Source organism: Drosophila suzukii, chromosome X (assembly GCF_043229965.1).
Source record: "Drosophila suzukii chromosome X, CBGP_Dsuzu_IsoJpt1.0, whole genome shotgun sequence".
NCBI lineage: Eukaryota > Metazoa > Arthropoda > Insecta > Diptera > Drosophilidae > Drosophila > Drosophila suzukii.
In genome coordinates this window covers 12,255,299-12,281,336 of record NC_092084.1, presented here as the reverse complement: position 1 = coordinate 12,281,336, position 26,038 = coordinate 12,255,299, and the positions used below count along the sequence as shown (strand labels likewise).

At 45.2% G+C, this 26,038-nt stretch overlaps 3 protein-coding genes across 6 annotated transcripts; 2 read left to right on the top strand and 1 right to left on the bottom strand.

Moving 5' to 3' along the window:
- Positions 1 to 103: 103 nt before the first annotated feature.
- pot (zona pellucida domain protein papillote) lies at positions 104 to 10,927 on the top strand. Of its 2 annotated transcripts, none has more exons than XM_036820475.3 (7): positions 104 to 277; positions 5,609 to 5,833; positions 6,552 to 6,635; positions 6,709 to 6,846; positions 6,917 to 7,056; positions 7,151 to 9,365; positions 9,593 to 10,927. In XM_036820475.3, the coding sequence occupies exons 2-7, from the start codon at positions 5,651 to 5,653 to the stop codon at positions 9,743 to 9,745; spliced, it is 2,913 nt and encodes a 970-aa protein (XP_036676370.1). In that variant the 5' UTR covers positions 104 to 277; positions 5,609 to 5,650; the 3' UTR covers positions 9,746 to 10,927. The 2 variants fall into 2 exon arrangements, with proteins under 2 accessions (XP_036676370.1, XP_065723928.1); XM_065867856.2 differs by lacking the exon at positions 104 to 277 and adding an exon at positions 858 to 1,001.
- Positions 10,928 to 12,829: 1,902 nt separating this feature from the next.
- Positions 12,830 to 18,388, top strand: Upf1 (Upf1 RNA helicase). The gene is made up of 4 exons (XM_017080056.4): positions 12,830 to 13,154; positions 13,217 to 13,431; positions 13,499 to 16,843; positions 16,948 to 18,388. The coding sequence occupies exons 2-4, from the start codon at positions 13,264 to 13,266 to the stop codon at positions 16,987 to 16,989; spliced, it is 3,555 nt and encodes a 1,184-aa protein (XP_016935545.2). The 5' UTR covers positions 12,830 to 13,154; positions 13,217 to 13,263; the 3' UTR covers positions 16,990 to 18,388.
- A 40-nt stretch (positions 18,389 to 18,428) lies between these two features.
- Positions 18,429 to 24,808, bottom strand: wisp (wispy). Of its 3 annotated transcripts, none has more exons than XM_017069851.4 (8): positions 24,569 to 24,808; positions 23,002 to 24,493; positions 21,200 to 22,821; positions 20,654 to 21,146; positions 20,384 to 20,594; positions 20,186 to 20,329; positions 19,408 to 19,717; positions 18,429 to 19,248 (listed from the first exon to the last, which is right to left on the bottom strand). In XM_017069851.4, exons 2-8 carry the CDS (start codon positions 23,944 to 23,946, stop codon positions 18,822 to 18,824), a joined length of 4,152 nt encoding a protein of 1,383 aa, XP_016925340.2. In that variant the 5' UTR covers positions 23,947 to 24,493; positions 24,569 to 24,808; the 3' UTR covers positions 18,429 to 18,821. The 3 variants fall into 3 exon arrangements, with proteins under 3 accessions (XP_016925340.2, XP_065723926.2, XP_016925338.2); XM_065867854.2 differs by having other exon boundaries at positions 20,384 to 20,597; positions 24,569 to 24,807; XM_017069849.4 differs by having other exon boundaries at positions 20,384 to 20,597; positions 23,002 to 24,399; positions 24,569 to 24,807.
- Positions 24,809 to 26,038: the final 1,230 nt, after the last annotated feature.

The following is a 26,038-nucleotide window of genomic DNA, read 5'->3' as shown; positions in this document are numbered from 1 at the left end:
AGAGCCAGGTGGGCTGGCAACTGGGGAGGCAACGTATTGATAAGTGCCCGGAGACCCAGCCTCAACTTGGCTCAAAAGCTGTGGGCCAGCTTTCCAGATTCGCGAGCGGCCAAAACAGTCGCCAGCCAGTAATCCACTAGAGCGCGTTCGGGCACGGACCAGTGTTAGAGACAAGTCTGGTCTCAGATCACAAAACTCAACACAAATAATTCGGCATTTAGTAATAATTTGAAAAAAACCCCAACCAGACGTCGGAATCGCGACTCAAACGGAAAAAGTATATACCAACGTTTTATTTGTTTTGTTTAAACCTTTTAGTTTTGTTTGTTTTTTTTATTTTGTATACCTATTTCCCGTAAATCACTTGCGAAAGCTCTTCTCCTCTGCGTGGCCAATTTGAATGGTCGATTTGGCTAACAAACAACTTTTGTGATTTCCTGTGACTTTTTTCTTTTTGTTTAAGTGTTTTTAAAGTTTTACATATATACTGATCTATGGTTTAACGATTTGGGATACTGGTAAAATTCAAAAGGCCTTTTCATTCTGTGAATTAAGTAGTGTTACTAACTGGTAAGGATGCAACAACAAAAAAGTGTTATAAATATTGATTATGATAATGATGACCCATTAATACTACAAACACGCATTTGTTGAAGTTTTTAATTCCACGCCATCTGGGTTAATAAATGCAACTGTGTTAATAAAATGAAATAACACACTGCACAGCAACTAAAATGTGTGATGCATTCAAATAGCATTGACAGTCGAGAGGTGTGACACTTTATCGAGTGATGCCTTCTGGGTATTGAATTTAAATCATCGATCTTCCAGGAATTTTCGCCTTACTAACCGAGTGGAATTCAGTTTCCAATAGAACAAATATTACAATTTCGGATAAAGAACACAAAGTGCGGTCAAGTGGACGGTGGCGCCCTGTTCCCAATTGCAGGCCCATTCACAAAAGAACCAATCTTTGGCTTTCCCCCACAAAAAGAAAAAAGGTACAGTAATCTCCTGGCAGAATAAATTGCTTTTTATTCTGATCCGAGAAAGTTTCACTCAATTGTATCTGATCGTGTGCGGAAGTGTGGCAGAGTGGAGAGTTCTCATCGCCTTGATGATTTCATCAAATTTAATTGTTATCTCCATCGTGACGTCTGCCTTTTGTAAATGGAAGCTACTGCTTTCCTAATGCTTTTGGTTCCCCAACATGAATGCGATTTGGGTTTTTTGAGGGGCCTAATGCACTTTGCATTATCTTGGTAAATTTCACTAAGATTTTGTGGCCAAGATATAATAACATACCATTCTTAAGTATCCCCAAACCACTTTAAATTCTTGAGCATACTTTTTTTCTGATTGTCATGAGCAAGCAATTCTTGGAACTATAGCTTATAAGAGGGATTAAGTCACTTCAGGTTGACTTCAGAAAAATTTAATATATCATGTTCTATCATATTCATATGAGATCATTAGATATTAAGACAGTTAGGACACCACCTTTGAGGTAACTTCATATATGTGATTGTTCCTTTAGGATTGGGATTAGTTAAATATATTTTATGTGATGTAGATTTGAGAAGAGTACTATATATACTATATATTTATATACTTAAATATTTATAATGCACTTTAATATACCCTATACCTAAGGTAAGACTTGTGTCAGGCAAGAATATACATAGGTACTTAAGTAGATCCCCAGTACTGATTGTAAGCGAATAGGTATAGGTATAGGTATTCATGGTTAATGCGTGGGTATCGCCCAGTTGGAATGCTGTCGAAACGCCGCCATAGAAGCTGTTGTTTTCCAGAGCTTGAGCACCGAACACTGAAAACTGAGCACCGAACACTGAACAGTGTCTCCGAAGCTTACGCATGCCGATGAGGCAAGCTCGCTGTGGGTGGGAGCGAGAGGGAGCGAGTAGAAAGAGAGGGAGATGGCTTAATAAGCGCACAGCGCATGCGCAGCCCGAGTTCGCGATACATACCTGACATACACCGAGAAAAACCTATGGTATTCGATTATTAGATGCATGCAAGCATGTAAATCGAACTAAAGAGTTAGAAGTTAGTTTGACGTATGAATTCTACAACAACCAGAAGCAATTCTTCAACTTCTCTAACTGGTATTTCTATGCTTTTTAAAAAAAACCTCTTTTAAAAAATATATTTTTAAAGCATCTAAATTAAACTTCAACTGGGAGTCATGGGATATTTTAAAGAAATTTAAAAAAACCTGATGTTAATGAACCAATTCTTTTCTTATACATAAGTCAGTAATATAAATGGGTATCCTATTCAGTTTCAAACATATTTTTATAACATCTACAAATAACATTTTATGACCGAATTTTAAAGAACCAATTCCGTTTTATACATAAGACAATAATAGAGATGGATACTCCATTGAGTTACAGTTTTAATGCTTTTCTGGCGAGGTGATAGAATATATTACATTATATTATATATTTTCCCAGTGCATTCGTATTTCAACTGGTACTCATACCTTGGCAACTCTCAGTCGTCGCGTAATCATTAAACCATAGCTCGGATCTGGTGGGACGGGGCGGAGTGTTGTGCTGGGCTCTGTTGTGTTGTGTTGTGGAGTAAGTTGGAGCGACCAGGGGTATTTGAGACCCGGAGCGAGCAACAAGTCAAAATACCAGTTTTTTCCGAGCGACAAAGCGAACCTATCTATAGATACCTTTTGGTGTGAGAGTGTTGGTTTTGCTGTGACTGTGCCTGTGAAGCTGCATACAAAAGATACTTACCTACCTGTACATTCAAACAAACATATTCGGATCTGTAAAGGTGTATATATAAACATACATACGACGATCTTAGATGTGTGTGCCAAAATTTTCTTACATGCGAAAGAACACTAATCCAATTAATTGTGAATATTTTCGCGACTCCAGGTACACCAAAAATAAAACAATAGTTATTACGACTTTCCGGTGCAAATGAAAAAGTTACATAAAAAGTTTCTTTATCTGGGATTATTTACTAAAAAAGTTTATCTTTTCATGAATCTTGAATTGGGTCTTAGGGAAATATATGTTAGTTCCAATATTATTTGTATAAAATAACAGATTTTATAAAATACCATTTCGAAATGAGTTTTTGCCTTGGCATATATTGAAAGTGAAAAAGAATTACATCATTAAATGCTTCAAGAAATAAAAATATTCAATAAGTTGTAATATAATATTTTATGTTTATATTTTATAATATAATAGCTACTAATTTCTAACATTTGTAAACACTTACATAAACTGGCAGCTGCATTTTTACAATTAACACCTTTTATGAGCACGAACTCTGTTACTTAATAAAAATGCTAACTAACTAAAATAAATTTAAAATGTAGGAAAGACTTTTGTTTAACAAACTTTGATGGGTTTTGTAGATAAAATATTTTTCTTTCTCACACACTCATCTTTAAGTAAATAAAAAAGCCTATAGCACTTATGTCTGACTCATTGCATTTTTTACAATTGAATCAACATCCGTCCTAAGCAACATCAGCTTATAGGACCTTAGAATATTTTCATTGCTATGCAATTATCTGCTGAATATTAAAAGCTTTACAATATAGAATTTGTATTAGCTTTTCTAACAAAAAAACACAACATTTTAAAGATCAGAGTTTAGAAATAATATACCAAGTTTCCGAAACTGAAAGCGGCTTTCCGGTGAAACCAAAAACAAGTTCTTTTCGCATTTTTAACCAGATCGGTGACTCATGCGAGTGATAACAGAGTTTGTCTATTGAAACGTGACAACAACCTTGACAAGTACATATTTCCAGTGCAGAAATGCAGGCTGGCTGCTGAATCGAGCGGCGGCAACAGGATTTTGGCCCAGGTGCACTATAATACCAGGCCATAAAGTTACCTTGCCAGGGCCCTGGCTAAAATTCGCTCCTACGTGCCCCCAAGTATCTGTATCTGAATTTGTATCTGAATCTGAATCGGTGCGGTGTGTTGGTTGGCTGGCTGGCTGAAAAACCCGTTCTTGCAAAAAATGGTAAGCTTATATATCGAGTAGAGTTTTAGCCAAGTGGCTGCTGGTTTTGCTATACTTTTGCCGTTGTCTGGCTGTCTTGAACTGGCTTTGCTTTTGCTTTGCTTTTGCCTTGCTTTTGCTTTGCTTCTGCTCGGCGTCTGCTTTGTCGCAATGCAGTCGGGAGATCCGCTTCAAGGCGACTGCCTGACAAATATGGCTAAATTGTCGTAGGTGTCTGGCTATATTGGTCTACTTGGTCTCAACTTCTACATCGAATCTCTTGCTTTTTTTGTCTTGCGTGTGGCAATAGGCTTTTATGCAATAAGTGTAAGTGGTTGGCCTGCACATATGTATAGGTAAAATACAACAAAAAAGAAACCCTAATTGATTTTAAATCTTATATCATGTTCGGAAACCACCTTTTGAAATCACTTTAATCTTTTTAAAGATTTCTTGCGGTTGGTTGACCCATCAATCTTGGCATTGAACATCTGTCCATCAAAGCCAAATTTAAAGGCGAAGCAAAAAGAAAAAAGATCTATTAGAACTCAGATCCCAGCAAAAGCCGCTTGAGGAATAGATTCTGGACTTTTTTAGACAAGCTGAGCTCCACATGAATCACTTACACATGTGCGGCTTTGTATCTCTGTATCTTTGCATCTGTATCTCGGATATTTGGGGCGAAGGTCGTTGACAGAAGGCCGCCAAAAACAAATACACAATGGGCGAGGTGGAGATACATATGTATGTAGTTTAGTCAAAAACTGGGATGTCGGTTCAACTAAACGGTAAACGGTACATCTTGGAATAGCTATACTTCACCAACTGATTTATGGCTTGACATTTAAAACCATTACTTCGGACTTTCTTTAAGACGTTGGAGAGATAAACAAATGAACAAAAAGTAAATGTATTTCATCCATGCCAAGCTGCTATTTAAGTAACTTTGCTTCTGGGTTAAAAAATTCCCACCTTTTCAGCTTTTTTCCAAAACATAAAGACCATTTTAGGTTTTTATTACTCATACGCCATGTTGGTTATATAGGGAATATAATGGCTTGGTCAAATCGATGTGAAACTAGGCATATCTAAATTTTTATTTACTTAAAATAATCTTCACTGTTAAATTATCATAAAAAATATAGAAAATAATTGTTTCGATTTAATTAAGGATTATTTTTAGAACTTTCTTAATAATACAACTGTATAGGAAGTTATATAAAGGTTTTACTTATTTATTATTATACATTATTTAATTATATTTGTGAAATGCAGGGGAATAGCACAAAACGATATCTTTACGTAATATAAATACCTTTTTTTTTATTAGTTTTGAACTTACTAGCTATGGTAAAAGCTTTTCTCTTTATCTACATAAGCTTCAATGTTACAATATTGTAAAATAAATATTGAAAAAAATTGTTTAGGTTCGTTTAAGAATAAATTATAATACAATTTTATTTAAGATTATTGTGAAATGCAGAAGAAGAGCACAAAGCTGTATCTGTTAAACCTAGAAACACTTTTTTTAACTACCATGTTATGGTGGAATCCTTACCTTTTGTCTACATCACTAATTGAGTGCGTTTTCCCCCAGCCCGAAACCAATTTAGAGCCCGGCGCGGAACTGCCAAGCGAAATGAACCTGGAGCAAGGGCCAATTTCGGCCAGAAGAGGACAGCTGGGTCTGCTGGCCACCCTCCTGATCCCGATCCTCCTCCTCGGCGGACAGACGGCGGCCCAGTCCAATTATGTGCAGCACGGCGATAGCAGCAACTACACCACCAACGGACTGCCCGAGGAGGCGACTCTCGACGGCAAGGTGAGCACTTGGACTCCACTTAGGTAGTTCCATCCGGTGTAACGCCCTTGCAACTGCCAGTTGGGGCAATCACTCAACTAGTTTATCCATTTAAAGAACCGTCAGTGTCGGATTTTACAACTTGAGAAGGGTTTAATCGGGGAAAATAAGTGTTTCAGTTGGTCTAACTCTATAATATAGGTATACCTATCTTTCTAGCTCAAAATTAGTTCAATTATAGATCACCAAGTCAGCTCTTTTCTCCATTTTTAATGAGGAAGTGCAACTGCAACCACAGATACATATTCGTATGCCCCATTTGCATCCATTCATTTTGTAAGCTAGTGTTATATCAGTAACTGTGCTTCCGATGGAAGTACCTTCAAATTCACAATGGCTGTTCGGTTTTACAGAAAGCTAGTTCCACAGATCCTTGGGAAAATCACAGGGCATTGTTTTCGAACCCGAAATGGAGCACGATCGTGACTGAAAGTTCCCACTAAATATTCATTAGCCAGACACCTACTTTGCGGTGAAATGCCTAAGCTCATGGGTTTATATGGCTATTTTATTTATTTTTTATGTGTGATCTAAAGAAAGTATACTTTTTAAAATACGTGTTACCAAACTGGCTTTGTTTGATCAAAAAAGATTTGGGGATATGCCAAAAGGAAAGCTTAGTTTGTAGTTAAGTAAAATATTTTTGTTAATATATATTTTAAACTGTAATATCTTAAAGGTGACCAAACTGGACGACATCAGTCCGCTGATATTCCTTAACCGAACGAAGGCTGCTCTCAACTGCGCTGCAGGATCCATGCAGGTAATTGAATTTCCTTTCTTGGGGGATTCCCCTTCTTGGAGTCATAAGTTAACCAGGGCTTTTATTTTCGAAGGTTGATCTCAAGTTCAACGATCCGTTCCATGGCATCATCCAGGCTGACTACGATCGCAGCAGTGCTTGCCGCGTGAGTGGAAAAGGAGCTCTCAGCTACCGACTCGAGTTGCCGCTAAAAGGATGCGGTACCATACAGGTGGGTGATATCAACTATATAATAAGCCTTGTAAGAGAATCCAATCCTATTCCTATATCTACTCCTACAGAACCCCACCCGTGTGTTCACCAACAACATCATCGTTCGGTTCCACGCCAATCTGGAGATGGATGGCGACGAGATCATCACGATAGTCTGCCGTTATCCTCCTCCTGTGCCCTCGCTGCCACCCGCACTTCCAGCTCCAATGTAAGTACTTAGATACCCACCAAAACTCCTCAAAAACCTCCAAAAAACCATATATTAGATCATGATTGAATTTTTTAATCTCTAAACCCCACAGTCTGAACCCGATTGCCACCAGCTCCGTTCTCCAACCGCCGCTGAAAAGCATCCAGATCCTGATGATCATCTGCGCGATCATGTTCTTGACCCTGCTGCTCCTGGGACTGGCTGTTTCCTACTACTGTCTGCGCAGTCGCTCCATTCCGGTGGTGCGCCGCCTGCCCATGAGCATGGGCAGTGGATCGGAGATCACCAAGCTGAGTGGCAGCAGTGTGGGCAACATCAGCGCCTTCGAGGGCGTCAAGATACCGCGAGCACACGCTGCCCTCCAGGCGGTGTACAGCTCCTCGGGCAGCGAGGGAGCCCTCATTCCCTCGGATTACCCCAGTGAATCGCACTCGGAGATCGAGGAGATCGACACAAGATCGCTGCCCTTCAGTTCGGCGGGTAGCTTCGAGAATCGCGCCTTCGTCCACGAAACGTCGAGCATCTACAGCGATCACTATGTTCCCGCCCAGGAGTTGCCGTCGGCGAATGCGGTGATGACCACCACAGCCATGACCCGCCACTCGATTCCCATCCAGGAGGCCGTGGCCGCCGATTCGCCCAAGTTTGATGTCCAGGTGAGGGTAAAGAAGAGCCCGCCGCCGCCACCATCGCCGGTAACCTCGGATACGGAAAGTGTGGCCACTCTGCGTCCGGATCGGAACAATCTGTCGACCATTATGGAGGCCTACGAGGATCGGGAGAGCGTTCTGACCATGGACTCACTGCCGCCGCAGGTGGAGACGATGCACTCGCAGTTCACCTATGTTCCGGAACTCCATCCCGCGCCGCAGGTGCCCCAAATGATTCCACCGCCAGTCATTGCCGAACCCAAGTTCTCCGTCTACACTCGCACCCATCACGAGGTGGTGGATGGTCGTCCGGAGACCTGGTCAGATTATACCGATGGACCGGCGCCCAGTGAGATCACCGACCTGTCCTCCGAGGCTCCAGACATGACGGTGGTGGACACGATGCACTACTACGAGGATGAGTTCCTGCCAGCGGTGGTGACCTCACCACCGGCGGTAACCTCGCACACCGTGGACGATGTGTATCTGCGCACGGTGACCGAGAAGAAGACCATCGAGGATATCGAGAGCCACAAGCGTCGGGTCACCGAGTACAAGAGCAAGCCGAGGGCACCGCTACCACCACCACCACCGCCCCAGGTGGATCCCAAGTTCGATGTGCGGGTAAGGAACTATCCCAGCGATCGGGAGCAGCAGTTGTGGGAGAACTTCTCGGACATCTCCAGTGCCTCCGGCCTGACCCTCACGCCCAAGATGGAGCGCAGTGAGCTGAGTCTGCCACCGGCGGAGCTGCCAGCCCAGATCCATGACAACAAACTGAAGCTGACCAGTCCCGAGCTGGTGGGCAACATGAAACCAATTGAGGTGCCGCCGCAGGACAAGGATGTGCCCAACTGGGATGTGCTCATCCGCATTCTCGAGGAGCCCGAGATGTCGGAGGTGGGCAACGACGATGTCAGCTCGGTGCACAATCTGAGCTACGACGACCGGGCCAAGTGGAAGGAGATCATCACCACGCAGTCCTCGCTGCGCACCATGCTCACTGAGGCGGTGGTGCGGGAGGACTTCGAGCGGATCCGCCAGGACACGCGGTACGAGCATGTGTTCGAGCCGCAGACCTGGGATGTGATCATCAGGATCCTGGCTCCGCCCGACCATGATGATCCCGATGTGGAGATGCGGACACCGAGGCGCGGAAAGAAGGCTTCTCCGCAGCCATGGGACACCCGATCCCGGCGCAGTTCGCTGCCCACACTCTATGAGTACGACAGCGATGGTGGATCGAGTGTGAGGACCATCCGGAATGATCCCAGCATGGGTGGCATCCTAATGCCTGGTGGTGGTGTGGGACCAGGCGGTGGACCTGGTGGACCCTTCAATCTCCAGCGATCGCGACGCAGCTCGCGCACTTCCTATCAGACCGATCACAACGACTTCCGGTCCATGTCCGAGGTGACCGTGGACTTTGGACGCCCCCAGATGGACGCCCATCCTGATAACGTGAGCGATGCCAGCAGCTACTATAGGATGCAGTACTACGACGACGACGACCGACGCTCCTTCCACCGCTCCCTCAGCCATCCGTCGCTGGCCCGATCCGCCAGCGAGTTCACCGAGCACTGGACTGCCCCCGAGGAGTTGGAGGTGGAGGTCTCCTCGCCGGAGGGCACGCCGCACACTCGCCGGGCTCGACAGGTGAGTTTCGGTACCAGTTGATTCCCATCCCATACCATCTCGCATCCCAACCCATCGACCTTTAAGCAAGGGTCTTCTGGGATTTTCTACATTACATTTGATGGCCCAACGAGACCAAGCATCCTTATATTATTTATCCGTTTTGACTTTGCATAGAAAAGGCCTGATAACTCTGAGCTTATATTATATAAGTAAGGCATAAGTTATATAACTACTCCTATTTACAGCCCCTACCGTCGAATCAGCTGGCCTTAACCGGAACTGGAAGGACCGGCGAGCGTATTGTGGCCCAGAGCCAAACGCAGAGTGAATATGTGGAGACCCATCGAAGGGTTTACCACGCCGAAAAGGAAATGCCCTTGCCACCGCGCAAGTGGTAAGAAGATCGCTGGATCAGTGAAGTCCCTTAAAAATAATTAACAATCGATGAAGCACACCGTTCCGAAGAAAGGGTTTTCAAACAAGAAAAACTCCAGATCACAGACGAGTGTTCCGCCACCATTCTTCTTCTAATCGGAATGAAAGGATGGTAGGCAGATCAGACCTGTTTTACGAATGCCCCTTACATTTAATTCGCATTAATGGGTCATATGAGTACATAACCTTACAATAATTAACAAACGTGCCAATTACAATTGCCTGACAATGTAAGCCACTATAAAGAAACACTTGAATGTCAGTTCGAAGCGGATGATGTTGAAGGACCATAATCAAAACAGACTAGAGTTATATTTTTGATATTTCAGTTTGTGAGCAAGAGTCCAAGCACTTAAATTCCAAATTTTCTCAAGTGGTATTTCTGAGATTTCGCATTTAATCACATATGTTCTGAGGAATAGAGCAAGATAGATAATTAAAAAGATGGTGTGTGAAAGTTGTAATTTTAGTTAAAAGTGTTCTTTAGATGTTACGCTGCCGTTGATCTTTTTTTGATAGGAAATTTGTATGAGCAGTCACAACATGGGGCCTAGCATCCTTACTCTTCTTAATTAACTAGTAAAAACTTCTCAATATATCGTCGAAATTAGGAATCCTATTTTTTTCTAGTTACAAATGTATATATGTATATATACAAAGATCAAACTGCCACATGCACACGATTTTGAACAGATTCGAGGATCTTCACTTTTGAATATATACTCCAGGTGGGATAGAGATACACAGGTTTGAAATGAAAGTATTACTACAGAATAGTATTTCCAAATGCAACGTCTTCTTGATACTTAAACATTGGAATATCCTAATTAAACGAACGACATACAGATTACAGATCGATGATATACGGGGCCTCAATTGGATTGATACCTTTCTGAAAGGATCACACAATACTTTCTCATGATTATCAATTTTTTCGTAACATAGTACTAATCCGTCCAAGACATAGACTATAAGTGTAATTGATAAATAATAATTGATAATAATACGCGATTACAACATGCTACAGCCTTATAAACAAACTTACATATTTAATTCGCTTTCGGTTAGGCAAGCCTTACGAAAATGTGTGTAATCTAAAACAATTTGAAATAAATTATAAATAAATAAATATACCCACTAACAAAGTTAGAATTTGTTTTATTTTATTGTATTCCTTACATGATCTTTCAGTAAGTATACATTCCCAAACACCAAAACTCTTTTCACATTTTAAATGCCACATAAGCTTTTTTCCTGAATCGTACAGTGTAAGTTAAGAAAATTACCTACTGGTAAAATTACCTTTCTGAAAAATAATTTAGAATTTTAAATTTAAAATTTAAAAAAAAATTGTGGCTTTTAAATTAAAAATTTAATTTTAAAGTTGTTTGTATTTTCGGTACTTTGTTCTGACCAAAAAATTTTCAAATACTAAAATTAAACAATACCAAAATAGTTTTGTCGTTTAAATTTATAAAACTATTTTTTCCAGTGCTTATTTTAAATGCTGTATGTGCATATTTTGTTTTCTCGCTGCCGCAATTTGATAATCATATGCACATACATACATATTTTTGTGTGTAAATGTATTCCTTTTAAGTCAAAAAAGTCTTTTCTCATCACAACCATTTTTAAATCATTTCCGAGACTCGACCGAAGCACAAGTAAATTTATAGTAAACAAAAAACAAAGTAAAAAAGGATTATTAAAGTGCTACTGGAACTTAGTACGTTTTAATTAAATAGAGTGACTAACACTCAAATCTGTGTTGGAATTTTTAGCAGAAAGTGTAAGCCAAATGAAACATATAAAGTAAAAATAATAACATTTTTCGTTATATTTTCTAGGTTGACTCTTGTTAAAGTTCAATTTTATTCCGACCATCTCAAATGTTAAGATGAAAACTCATAAGAGAGATCGGATTGGAAACTTTCCCAATGATTTATATCTTGGTTATAAGCTAAAACTAATTATATGGAGCGCCATATGCTGTCATTTACTTATTTTTTTGTTTTTCCTAGCATTAATAACTTTAATTATATATATGTTTTTATAAAATAAGCAAAGCAAAACATAGTATTTTAAGGAAAATTGGCAAAGTTTAAACATTACCATGTTTGAACTGCAATGTTATAACAAAAAAATAGAGTTCAGATTTTTGTAAAAAAAAATATTTAGATTTTGGTCATTTCTTTCCAGTTTTTCAATCGTAGTTTAGCCAAATCAAGGCGTACAGCTAAAAGACCGACTGTTTTGGGCAGCTTGCTAAATATGCCAACGATCCCTATCATTTTAAGGAAAATTTATTTTTTCAGCAATTTTCGCATTTTTTGTAAGGTAACATCATCTATTTTTGCAAAAAATGGAAAAAATAAAAAATTTCCAGGTTTGAATGTCAATCGATTGGAAATTAAGCAACGAGCGCGACGAGGTATGACATTTCTCATTCTGACTTTTATTTTTAATTTGGCAGCCAAAAAACGGAGTTTTTAGGGCGAAAAAATAAGGTTTAGATTTTGGTCAAAAATACGAGATTCAGATTTTAGTCAAAAATGCGACATTTCTGTCCGGTTTTTCAATCGTAGTTTGGCGAAATCGAGACTTACAGCTAAATGACCGACTGATTTGAACAGCTTGCTAGAAATGCTAACGATCCCCATCATTTTAAGGAAAATTTATTTTTTGACCGGTTTTCGCATTTTTTGCGAAAAATGGCAAAAATGAAAAATTTTCAGGTTAGAATGCCAATGGATTGGAAATTAAGCAACGAGCACGACGAGGTATGACATTCCTGATTCTGAGATTTATTTTTATTTTGGCGGCCAAAAAACGGAATTGTTAGGGTGAAAATACAGAAATTGTTTGAATTCAATATGTGTTACTATATCGATATCCGACCACCGATAATACATCGGGTATATGCACATTCGATTGAAACTATCGATTGAATCCAGTTAACATCGATTTTTCAGCATGACCATTTGGAATACATTTGGTATATTTCAACAAAAAAACTGGTATAAAAGGTATATTTCCTAGAACCGGACTGTATAATTCATCGCTAATTCCGCGGTCACACTGCCGGCTGTGTAATTTTGTATAAAACACATTTATAAACTGACAATTCCCCCCTCATTTTTTCCTGCGTGCGAATCCCGAACGTGGGACTCTCGAACGGAACCGACTCGGAATACGCCACAGCCGCGCTTTCGCATAAGCGGCTCACCAGCGAGCCTTCGACACCGGAAAGCGCGAAACGCACACACGACAATATCATACCATAATCATCGCGGCCACGCTCCGCCTGGGCAAATCCAATCCAATTCCGGCATCCGGAGCAAGCGAATCGTGTGTTCCTCGCGGGAACTGCAGGTGAGTTATCCAGTTGGGTCCACTGCATCCACATAGCTAACCAGATCCCATACCGATCACAGAACCACAGCAAAATTAACAACCTTGGGTGAGAAGAGGCACAGGCGCCATGAGCGTGGACACGTACGCGCCCAGCTCGGCGCTCTCCTTCCTGGACATGGATGACAACGAACTGCTGCCGGGCGCCGATACGCAGCCGACGCAGTACGACTACCGCGACTTCACCATGCCCTCCACCTCGCAGAGCCAGACGCAGAACGACCAGCTGGAGCTGCACGTAAGTGTTATGGTCTCCAACCATTGCCAGTTCTTTGACTACATATCTTATATACCATCCATTGTAGCCACGTCGCTCTGGCGGGGACTCGCATCCGCGGCTGGCCAGCATCACCAACGATCTGGCCGATCTGCAGTTCGAGGAGGAGGACGACGAGGCGGGCAGCTCGTACGTGAAGGAGCTGCCGGCGCACGCCTGCAAGTACTGCGGCATTCATGACCCGGCCACGGTGGTCATGTGCAACAACTGCCGCAAATGGTTCTGCAACGGACGCGGCAGCACCTCCGGTTCGCACATCATCAACCATCTGGTGAGGGCCAAGCATCGCGAGGTGACGCTCCATGGCGAGGGACCCTTGGGCGAGACCATACTGGAGTGCTACTCCTGCGGCGTGCGCAACGTCTTTGTGCTGGGCTTCATACCGGCCAAGGCCGATTCGGTGGTCGTGCTGCTGTGCCGGCAACCGTGTGCCGCCCAGAACTCGCTGAAGGACATGAACTGGGACCAGGAGCAGTGGAAGCCACTGATCGCTGACCGCTGCTTCCTGCCCTGGCTGGTAAAGCAGCCCAGCGAGCAGGGCCAGCTGCGAGCGCGCCAAATTTCGGCCGCGCAGATCAACAAGCTGGAGGAGCTGTGGAAGGACAATATCGAGGCCACGTTCCAGGATCTGGAGAAGCCGGGCATCGACTCGGAACCGGCACAGGTGCTGCTGCGCTACGAGGACGGGTATCAGTACGAGAAGACCTTTGGTCCGCTGGTTCGCCTCGAGGCCGACTATGACAAGAAGCTGAAGGAGTCGGCCACTCAGGAGAACATCGAGGTGCGCTGGGACGTGGGCCTGAACAAGAAGACCATCGCCTACTTCACGCTGGCCAAGACCGACTCAGACATGAAGCTGATGCACGGCGACGAGCTGCGCCTGCGCTACGTGGGCGAGCTGTACAATCCGTGGAGCGAGATCGGGCATGTGATCAAGGTGCCGGACAATTTCGGTGACGATGTCGGCCTCGAGCTGAAGACCTGGTCGAATGCGCCGGTCAAGTGCACCAGCAACTTCTCGGTGGACTTCATCTGGAAGTGCACCTCCTTCGATCGCATGACGCGCGCCCTGCGCAACTTCGCCATGGATCGCAACTCGGTCTCCAACTACATCTACTCGCGCCTGTTGGGTCACGGCCGTCCGGATGCCAACGACGAAGTGCTCTTTCGCGGCCCACAGCCCAAGCTCTATAGCGCCCCACATCTGCCCGACTTGAATCGCAGTCAGGTGTACGCCGTGAAGCACGCGCTCCAGCGCCCACTCTCGCTGATCCAGGGACCGCCCGGCACAGGCAAAACCGTGACCTCGGCCACCATCGTTTACCAGCTGGTGAAGCAGCATGGCGGCACTGTGTTGGTCTGTGCGCCCAGCAACACGGCTGTGGACCAGTTAACGGAGAAGATCCACCGCACAAACCTGAAGGTGGTGCGTGTGTGCGCCAAGAGTCGCGAGGCCATCGATAGTCCGGTCAGCTTCCTGGCGCTGCACAATCAAATCCGCAACATGGAGACCAACTCGGAGCTGAAGAAGCTGCAGCAGCTTAAGGACGAGACTGGCGAGCTGAGCTCTGCGGACGAGAAGCGCTATCGCAGTCTGAAGCGCGGTGCCGAAAGCCAACTGCTGGAGGCGGCCGACGTCATTTGCTGCACGTGCGTGGGCGCCGGCGACGGCAGGTTGTCGCGCATCAAGTTTACCTCGATCCTGATCGACGAGTCGATGCAGTCTACGGAGCCGGAATGCATGGTGCCGGTGGTGCTGGGCGCCAAGCAGCTGATCCTCGTGGGCGACCACTGCCAGCTGGGACCGGTGGTCATGTGCAAGAAGGCCGCTCGTGCCGGCCTCTCGCAGAGTCTCTTCGAGCGCCTCGTGGTCCTGGGCATCCGTCCGTTCCGCCTGGAGGTGCAGTATCGCATGCACCCCGAACTGTCCCAGTTCCCGTCCAACTTCTTCTACGAGGGCTCGCTGCAGAACGGCGTCTGTGCGGAAGATCGTCGCCTTAAGCTGGACTTCCCCTGGCCGCAGCCGGAGAGGCCAATGTTCTTTTTGGTGACGCAGGGTCAGGAGGAGATCGCCGGCTCGGGCACCTCGTTCCTCAACCGCACAGAAGCGGCCAACGTGGAAAAGATCACGACGCGATTTCTCAAGGCTGGCATTAAACCGGAACAAATTGGAATCATCACGCCTTACGAGGGACAGCGCGCTTACCTGGTGCAGTACATGCAATACCAGGGCAGCCTGCACTCCCGCCTTTATCAGGAGATCGAGATCGCCAGTGTGGACGCGTTCCAGGGACGCGAGAAGGACATCATCATCATGTCATGCGTGCGCTCCAACGAGCGCCAGGGCATCGGCTTCCTGAACGATCCACGACGCCTTAACGTTGCCCTCACCCGGGCCAAGTACGGCATCATCATTGTGGGCAATCCCAAAGTGCTGGCCAAGCAGCAACTGTGGAACCATCTGCTCAACTTCTACAAGGACCGCAAGGTGCTCGTGGAGGGCTCGCTGAATAACCTCAAGGAGTCGCTCATCCACTTCCAGAAGCCCAAGAAGCTCGTCAACAGCATGAACATTGGAGCTCACTTTATGTCCACCATGATAGCCGATGCCAAGGAGGTGATGGTACCGGGCTCCATCTACGATCGAAGTGGTGGCTACGGCCAGGGCCGTCAGATGCCGGGTCAGGCCATGAACGGTGGCCAGTACGGCGGTGGTAACGGCGGTCAGTATGGCGGCTCTCCCCTCGGCTACGGTGCCCCCAGCTCCAACTCCATGGGCGGATTCGGCCTGGGCGCGGGCAGTGGCGCTGCCGGTGGCAACAACAACTTCGGAGGCGCTGGCGGTGCTGGACCCAGCTGGGCAGCTGCCCACCTGCATCACGACTCCATTGGCTACATATCCAACGAGCACGGCGCAGCGGCACTAGGCAACATGCCGGTCCCAGTTGGCATGTTCATGAACATGAGCAATCTGCCGCCACGGTTCTACAACCAGCACCAGCAGGCGATCATGGCGGCCAAGCAGAATCGTGCGATGCAGCAGCAGTCGGGTAACTACTCGCCGTCGAACTCGGGAATCACGTTCAGTGGACCTGGAGTGGCCACCTTGGGCGGCATCAAGAAGACCCAGAAGCTGGGAAAATCGCGTCCAGCGGCTGGCCAGTCTGGTGGCGGATCAGCGGCAGGAGGACCTGGTGGTCAGGCGAGCACGGGCAGTGCTGCCACTCCATTCAGCCAGCAGCCGGTGCCGCTGTCGCTGCAGATGACGCAGCCCAGCGGATTTGCTCTTTCCCAGCAGCCGGAGCTATCGCAGGACTTTGGGCAGATATCGCAGATGGATGGTTTGCTCTCCCAGGATGTGGCCTTTAACGTGGTGAGTGTGCTATATTTATAACATTAACAAGTGGAAAAACTGCCAAGATAGATCGCTTATTCTATTAGGACCCCCGTGCTAATCAATTTCCCTTTGTTTTGCAGTCGGGCGAACGCAGTTTGAATCAGTTCTCACAGCCTTATTGAGAATCCGGCAGGAGGTGCACCAACTACAAACGATAACAAGCAACCCAAACGAAACAACAACAAACTCAACTTTGAAGTCATCATCAAGGAGTAGCATCAGTAGGCAGCAGGAAGAGAGCAAAGAGGACTATCATGGGAACAACGACAAATGCGGGAAACAATGCGACAATGCGACCTAGGAACATGAGCACGAGCGGGACATTAAAGACGGTGAGACGAGACGAGAGGAGACAGTGTGATCTCTCACACTGTCACCTCTCGTCTCGTCTCGCCGCAGACGGAGATTGAAATGATATGGAGATGGCGATGGCGAGATGAGGAGTGAGAGTAATGAAAGGAGAGGAGGCGGAGAAGAGATGTCGAGGAATCGAAAAAAATCGAGATATCGAGAGCAAATCACTGTAGGCAGCCACGATGCACTGCAGCAGCCACTGCAGCACGCAGATGTTCCCGAAGCGCCGCGGGCCATGAGGTCATGGCCAGGCGACTGGCCACTGGCCACTGCCCGTTGGTCAGAGGAGTGCGCTCCGAGAGGAGCTCGCCCACGGATGAGCCAAGCTGCCAAGCTGCCAATCTGCCAGCAAGGCGCCACACCTTGTGCTGCCCTTGAAACGACGATGGACAACTTCTCGACACGTTTCCTTTTTGTTTTGCCAACCGGGAATCGCAGCCGGAGCCTAAAACGCAATCACGCAACCACTCCCGCCCAGGACACGTATTCACCAAGTGGCTTACCTTCTAACCTTCTTGTGGCCTCCAGTGCAGCAGCCAATCTTTAGCTCCTGTTCTAACCTTCTTCCTTAAAACAAACAAAACAAAACAAACAAAAAACAAAAGAAAAAACCGGTTAACTCACACCGATCCCCCACCATATGCCCACTGTTGTAAAATTCGAAAATTTTTGGACTCTTTTTTGATTTCTGTATGCATTTGTTATCCTACCAAACACAAAAGAAAACCAGCAAACAAAACAAAAAAATCAAGACGATACATGATCAAATTCAAAAAGTATGGATACACCATTTTAAAACGCACGGGAACGCTGGCGGATCCCCCAAAGCGGATGCAACTTTCCAGCGCGGATTGGAAATCGAATGATCGATACGGAAACGCGTTCCGATCGTTCAAAACACAAACACACCCATATACACAATAATTAACATACCTTACAATCGACGGAATGGAGGGTCAAGATCAGAAAAGGTTAATATTAATTAATATTAATGCAGTTACAGATGCCTGTTAATTGTTTTTAAAACGATATGAAAATGGTATATTTTTTCTATATAATGTGAGTTAATTCTTCCCCACGCGACTCTTTGATTCAAGAAAATGAAACATTTTTTTTTTGGAAATTCTAAATAAAGAATTTAAGTTTTCCCTTGCGAAAAACAGATAAGCACTTGTTGTATTATTTCTATGGGCGCATTATAACAGAATTTTGCATGTTTTGTGTTGTATATTTAACAGAACTTGGAATTTTACATTTTCGGGTGACATTTTGTTTTTCAAAAAGATACATACAAGCCACTGGAGGGACGAACATCGCACGCCTCCGTGGATGTTTACAATCATTAATGGAGTTCGTTTAAAACACTTTGGGTTTGTAAAAGCATAAATAAATGAATATAATAACATTTAACAAGATGGGGATGCATTTTCAAGTTTATTGAAATTCAATTCCGTTCGGTTTTTCACAATTATCTTTTGGAATTATGCATTTTATGAATTTCAATTTACAAGGTTTCTTGTTCTGATTTAACATTGTTGGACATTTTATTTATCTTTTTTTTTTGTATTTTCTTCATATTCTCGCAAGTATCTGTCCCCAATTAGGCGACATTCGCTGCTGCCGTTTCGGCAAAGGTGGTGGGTGCATCTGGGATCAGTCTGCTGGACATGGCAGCGGCACCACCTCCTCCACTCCGCTGCTGGCCGGGATTGGGATAGTGCAGCTGCTGCTCGAACGACGACGGCTGCTGGGGGGCAAAGTTCTCTGGGACGTGGTGGATGGGCCGGAAGATGGTGGCCAGGTCGAGGGTGTGATCCAGGCGACGGGCCGAGGCCAGGAACACACTTTTTACGCGCTCAAACGTGGCATAGTCGTAGACGGAGCGCGCCGTGTTGGACAGATCGAAGGGCTCCTCGATGTTGAGCTCCTTCCACTGGTAGACGTCGTTCTTGGGACTCTTGGCCATGCGACAAGTGGACACCGGAAGGACGCCGCCAGTTCGTATGGAGATGGCAAAGTTCCGGAAGCTAAGGCGACCATAGAAATAAAAGATGTTGTTTTTAATGGTATAATAAACTACATATTTCGAAATTCGTGTTTGCTTTTAAATGGTTAGGACTAGCATGTCATAATAAATTCCTATATCTTTCTTTATCTTTGGGGTTCAAGATCGGAACAGTACTCACTCAAAACTGCTGTAGTACTTGAAAAAGCCCAGAAGGTGCTCGCCGAGCGTCTGATTGTTCAAGCCCTGGTAGGGCTCGATCGGTTCGATGAGGTCCAGGTCCAGGCAATCCTGTTGTCCCAGCTGGAACTTCTCTGGATACAGGGTGTGCAGGCAGGGCAGCACATGGGGCACGCAGGCATGCTGGAGGTAGTGGAGCACCATTAGAACCAGCGAGTAGCTGGATATGGTCATGCGTTTGGCGTCGTTGATGTCATGGTACTGGGCCCAGAGCTTTACAATCACCACCAACGGTCGTGTTCGCCAATCCACTAAAATATTTTATTTTTGAATAAAAATAAATAATTTAGTATTAGTTTAACTATCGTTAAGACTTGACCAAAATTAAGAAGGGTCAATACTTTAAATACAATCTGGATATCTATTCATAACATAACAAAAACATTTTATCAACGAACCATATTAGTTAAATTAATAGAACTCAGTATATAATCATTATTTTTTTATAACTTTATCATTCAAATTAATACTTACTTGCAATATATGACTTTAGTGTTAGGTTATTCACCAATTTCCTTATAAAAGGATAAACTAACTAACACCCAAGGTATATTTGAAATACATGGACAGGTTTTTAAGACATATAGGACAGGCAACTCAGTCAATCATAAGTGGTTAAGCTGTTTTAATAGAATTCAGTGACAAAAACAAGAAGATTTTTTAGGAAGATAGGTACACAAATATAATAAATCATTCAAGTTAATACAATAGAATCTTACGTTGGGCGTAAAATTGCAGCAGATAGGTGTTTTTAATACCCACGCAGTTGTTAAAGTTCAGGTCGACCTCGATTCCATTGGAAATGTCCTTGAAGCGCAGTATCGGCACCCTCGCCTCGATCAAATTGAAGTCCTGAAAGACCTCTACAAAAGACAGTCATTCTGTTCCGAAGGATGGAATAATATGGTATTTATTACCCGTGTCCTTTAGCACTGCATTGAACAAAGTGAGGATGATCAGGGCCTCGGTTCGCTTCTCGTTGTGAAAGTGATGGTGTTGGTGGTAGTGCTGCTGGTGAAGATGGGCCCCCTGCTCGGGCAGCAGGCACATGTCAATGTCGGAGGAGTCTGTTCCAAAGCCCGTGATCGTCGATCCCACCAGGCAGATGCGATACCTCTCGAACATGGGCTGCTATTATTGAAATGTGATATATATTATAGTTTTATGTTATGTAGGGCTTTCCTTACATTCATCCAGAGGAAGAGGTATCGCCAGAGACGCATCTTCATCTTAAACTTCTTGTGCGTCTGCTGGGCCCCCCGGAATCTCTTCCAGATCTCAGCAGACAGCTTGTCGTACTTGCACATGCAGATGAGCTTTTCCGGCTGGACGACGACCTCAACGTTTCGCGCCTGGGCCAGGTAGCGATCGGGGGGCAGGAGCAGCTCGTACCAGGGTCCTCCTACTCCTGTTCCTCCTCCTCCACCTCCTCCTGTGGCTCCTATCGTGGGGGTCGGCGATGAGATGGGTGGATGTGGCGGCGGTGGTGGTCGATGGCTTACATAGGAGTTCATTGCATGCCCATTCATTTGCCCATGAAGATGGTGGTTGGAGAGCGGAGGAGGATGTTGCTGGTGCAGCGGATGTGGCACACCCATCTCGGCTAAATGTGGAGAGAGCTGGGCAGATCCCAGAGCGCTGGGTGTGGGCGATATAGAGAGGTGTCCTCCATGTCCCAAGCTGAAAATAAATACTATATTGATTTCATCTTAGGAACCCCATTTCACACATACCGACTGCGATTGCTGGTGCTGCTCCAATGGGATTCACTGCCCAGTGAGGAAGAGGAGAGAGCCGGCGACACGGGCCGCAGTCCAACCACATTCCCATCCTTGTTGTGTGGCGAGGTTCCTGAGCCCGTTCCATTTCCGCTTAGGCTGCAGCTGGATCCATAGGACGCTGGGTAGCAGGGAGAAGTGGAATGAGGCCACACGGGAGCTGGACGCGCCTGGTGACTCATTCCCGGATTGCAGAACCCTTCGGCAAAGTGGAAGAACATCTGTGGCGGCGGCGGTGGCGGAGGCTGTGAGGTGGAGCAGGGCGGGATTAGGTGCGACGGCTGCTGGTGCTGGGGTGGAACAACGAAGGACCCTGCCTGGTTGAAACTGGGACTCGTGGTCACCGACTGGTCACCGCTGGCGGCGGCCGCCGTAATGGCCTCGTCCAGCTGGGCGCAGCTGATCATTTTGGTGGGCGTGGAGGTGGTGGTCACCGGGGAGAGCAAGCCGTGGGCACCAATCAGTGCCAGCGGTGGCGGGGCAAACATGTTGCGGACATGGCTCGTTGGCGGCGGCAGAGCAGGAGCGGCTACGGAGCGAAGCGGAGCAGGAGGTATGGCTCGTTCCACGGTGGCAGTTGGCGTTGTAGCCGCGGCTGGGGTTATGGAAATGCTCGGCTTGCTCAGCAGCGGGGGCTTGACCACCGCTGTTGCACCTGCTACCACTGTATTTGCTGATCCTCCAGCTTCGCCGGTTGCCGTTGCCTCCATGTCCACATGGATGTAGGTGAGATTGTAAATGTTCTGGTGCTCGGAACGCGTGGGCGTGGATCCGGGCTCGCCGGCCAGCGGATGATAGTTGTGTTGGTAGTAGCCGTTCTTGTTGTTTCCTCCCTGCATCCGACGGTGCATGGCGTTAAAGTTGCTGCTGGCCAGGATCTCGATGGTCTTCTGCTGCTGATGCGGATGGTGGTGTTGCTGTTGCTGCTGCTGCTGCTGTCCCGAAGAGGATCTGTCCGTTGGCTCTCCATTCTTTCCCGGAGTACTATAGTGCATCTTCTTCTGATTGATCCCACTGCTGTGGTTGTTGTTGTCGCTGTTCTTCCGGCGGAAGTGCGAGTTGCCCATCCCCTGCTGGTGCGAATGTTGCTGCTGGGCGTGATGTTGCTGCTGCTGGTGCTGGTGCTGATGCTGGTATTGCTGGTAGGCATTCTGGGCATTGCGGTAGCGCTGCTGCTGCTGATGGTAGCTATTCCCAACCGACTGGTGGCCATATTGCTGCCGTGAGTAGTTGTTGTTGCTGTTGCTGTTGCCGTTGCTGTTGCCGCTGCTGCTGAGGAGATTGCTGCTGTTGCTGCTACTGTTGCCTGTGTTGCTGTTGCTGTTGCTGCTGCTGCCTGTGTTGGTGCTGCTCTGCTGGGTGGGCTTGTCGAGGCTCTCGGGCAGCAGTTCCTTCTGCAGAAAGGAGGCGATGGTCAACTGCTTGGGCTGCGAATAGTAGTACTGATAATAGTTGTTCTGCTGATGTTGCTGGTAGCCCGAATTGCGTCTGTGCTCGAAGGACAGCGTCTGCTGTTGCTGCTGCTGCTCGGATGCAGCGGCTGCGGCTGCCGATACCACTGCTGCAACTGTCTCCTTCTGAAATGTAAAACAACTTGTGTCATGTATCTTGAATGTATAATATATATATAATTATAAATTTATATAAGCAAAAAGCAAATAAAACTTTATGAAACCATTTGAATATGGTTATAAAGACTACATCGTCTACAAGACGTGTGCATCGTATACAGCCCTTCCTTACAGAACCCCACTCACATCTTTCAGCTGGCTAGCGGTTGCCTGTGGGTAATTGGTTTTCCAGAAACTGAGGGGCTGCTGTCGCGGTCGCTGCTTCGCCGTCTGATCCTGTTCTGGATCCTGAGTCTTAGCCAAGGATGTTTCCGTATTGGTACTCCCTGCGCTCGAACCTGTTGTTGGGGGGCTAGTGTTGCAGGCATCTGTTGCTGCTGCATCCGTTTCCGTTGTCCCTGCTGCATCTGCCGACGATGAGTTGCGCTTCTTAGTACTAATGGTGTTGCTGTTGCTATTTCTGCAGCCGATGCTGTTGTTACTTATGTTGCTGCTGCTGCTGTTGTCGTTAAGAAATTTGGCTGGCTTTGCCGCCATCCGGTTGCTGCTGCTGCTGTTGTTGTTGCTGTCGCTGGACTTGCAATCTGAGACTTGCTGTTGCAAGATATTTTGGTTCTTCATCAACACATTGTTGTTGTTTAAAGATTGCTGATCCTGTTGCTGCTGAATCTGGTGTTGCTGCTGCTGCTGTTGTTGCTGTTGCTGCTGTCGCTGGAAGTACGCAGATTGCTGCTGTTGTTGCTGCTGCTGCACATTGCTGTTGCTGTTGCCAAAGTATTTTTTGCGTGCCCACGAGTGGTTGTTGTTGCAATAGTGCAGTTGCTGCTGCTGTTGGCCCTTGTTGGCCTCGTTGCTGCTGCTGGTGTTGCTGATGTTGCTGCTGTTGTTGCTGCCGCTGTGACAGCTGCTTACCTGGCGCAGCAGATTGGCCGTCTTGTTGTTGTACTTGCCGAACTTCAGATGGCATTGTCCCGTCTTGGAGCCCGGCGATCCATTGGACATTCGTGACCGGAACTCGAGTTGCTGCTGCTGTTGCTGCTGCACGGGCGTGTTGCATGTTGCTGTTGCGCTGCTCTCGGCAACATCGGCGGCAAAGATCTTCATTTCGCCGGATATTCGGGTGGTGAACATAGAATAGTATTGTGTGGCGATCGTGGCTCGAGTTTTGGGTATAAAAAATTGCTCGGCACGGTTCGCTTAGTTGCTTAGGTCTAAATTTAAGTTAAGTTTAAATTATGTATAATTTTTTTAGTTTCTTTTTTGAATTCGAAAACTTTTCTGATTTTTTATTGTTTTTTTTTGTTTGTTTTTATTTTGGTTAAATATTTTGTATGTCTTTTGTGTATTTTTATAAGTTTTGTTTATGTTTTTTATTTTTTTGTTTTGTTTTCTTACTTTTTTTTAATGTTTTAGTTACTTTGACACTTTATTTCATTTCAGGTTTTTTTTATTAATAAGGCTGACTTTCACTTTTTACGGCCACCATTGTAAAAGTACCGTAGTTCTACACACACACTCCTATCTTTCGTATATTGCGGTCTCCTCTCTTCTTCTCTTCTCCAATTTCCTTTTCCTCTTGTTTCGCTGTGTGTGAAGGAGGCGGCGAAAAAGAACCGTTACGTTATATGCGAGGAGCACCGAAATTGCAACGCAAAGTGGGCAAAATAAAAGGGAAAAACTGGATAAAGAGAATGTGGGATAAATGGCTATGAAAGGGGAATCGTTAACGAGAAGAAAGCCCGGAGAAACTCACCAAGGCCCAAAAGGCGTTGCAATTCTCCCGGAACCGGAATCGGAAACGGGACAAAAAAAAACGGTGCCTATCTTGTTGAGCGATTATTGCACTGCTCCGTTTTCAATAATATCCAACCCAAACACACTTTCCACATCAATTCTAACATTCATAAAAAAAAAACTAAAACTGCGCCTAAAACGCTCTGAAATCAGCTTGCAACTACAGTACTACGCGGGTATCGCTCGCTCCACTTCGATACCATCTTCGGAACGGGCCTTTGATCGCCTGTCATCGATAGTATCCCCCCGGGTCGATCGGAATAATGATATTCCTGCAAAAGCTCTAAACCCTCTTCAAGCCAGTTTTTCATTTCCATTTTAAATAGATACATAATTATAATAACAATTTCTTATTTAAAAAAATGGCAAAGTATAAAACGGTTTTTCAATCGTAGTTTGGCCAAATTAAGACGTACATCTAAAAGACCAACTGTTTTGAAAAGCTTGCTAAATATGCTAACAATCCTTATCATTTTAAGGAAAATTTATTTTTTGACCAGTTTTCGCATTTTTTGTAAGGGGTTACATCACTTTTTTTGCGAAAAATGGCAAAAATGAAAAATTTTCAGGTTAGAATGCCAATGGATTGGAAATTAAGCAACGAGCACGACGAGGTATGACATTCCTGGTTCTGACTTTTATTTTTCATTTGGGGGCCAAAAAGCGGCATTTTTAGGGCGAAAAAATAGGGATCAGATTTTGGTCAAAAATACGAGATTCAGATTTAAGTAAAAATTCGACTTTTCTTTCCGGTTTTTCAATCGTAGTTTGGCCAAATCAAGACGTACAGCTAAAAGACCGACTGTTTTGAACAGCTTGCTAGAAATGCTAACGATCCCCATCATTTAAAGGAAAATTTATTTTTTGACCAGTTTTCGCATTTTTTGTAAGGGGTTACATCACTTTTTTTGCGAAAAATGGAAAAAATGAAAATTTTTTAGGTTAGAATGCCAATTGATTGGAAATTAAGCAACGAGCACGACGAGGTATGACATTCCTCGTTCTGACTTTTATTTTTCATTTGGGAGCCAAAAAACGGCATTTTAGGGCATAGGGTTCAGATTTTGGTCAAAAATACGAGATTCAGATTTAAGTAAAAATTCGACTTTTCTTTCCGGTTTTTCAATCGTAGTTTGGCTAAATCAAAGCGTACAGCTAAAAGACCGACTGTTTTGAACAGCTTGCTAGAAATGCTGACAATCCCCATCATTTAAAGAAAAATTTATTTTTTGACCAGTTTTCGCATTTTTTGTAGAAAAACGGCAAAAATTAAAAATTTTCAGGTTAGAATGCCAATGGATTGGAAATTAAGCAACCAGCACGACGAGGTATGACATTCCTCGTTCTGACTTTTATTTTTAATTTGGCAGCCAAAAATCTGAATTTTTAGGGCGAAAAAATAGGTTTCCGATTTTGGTGAAGAAATACG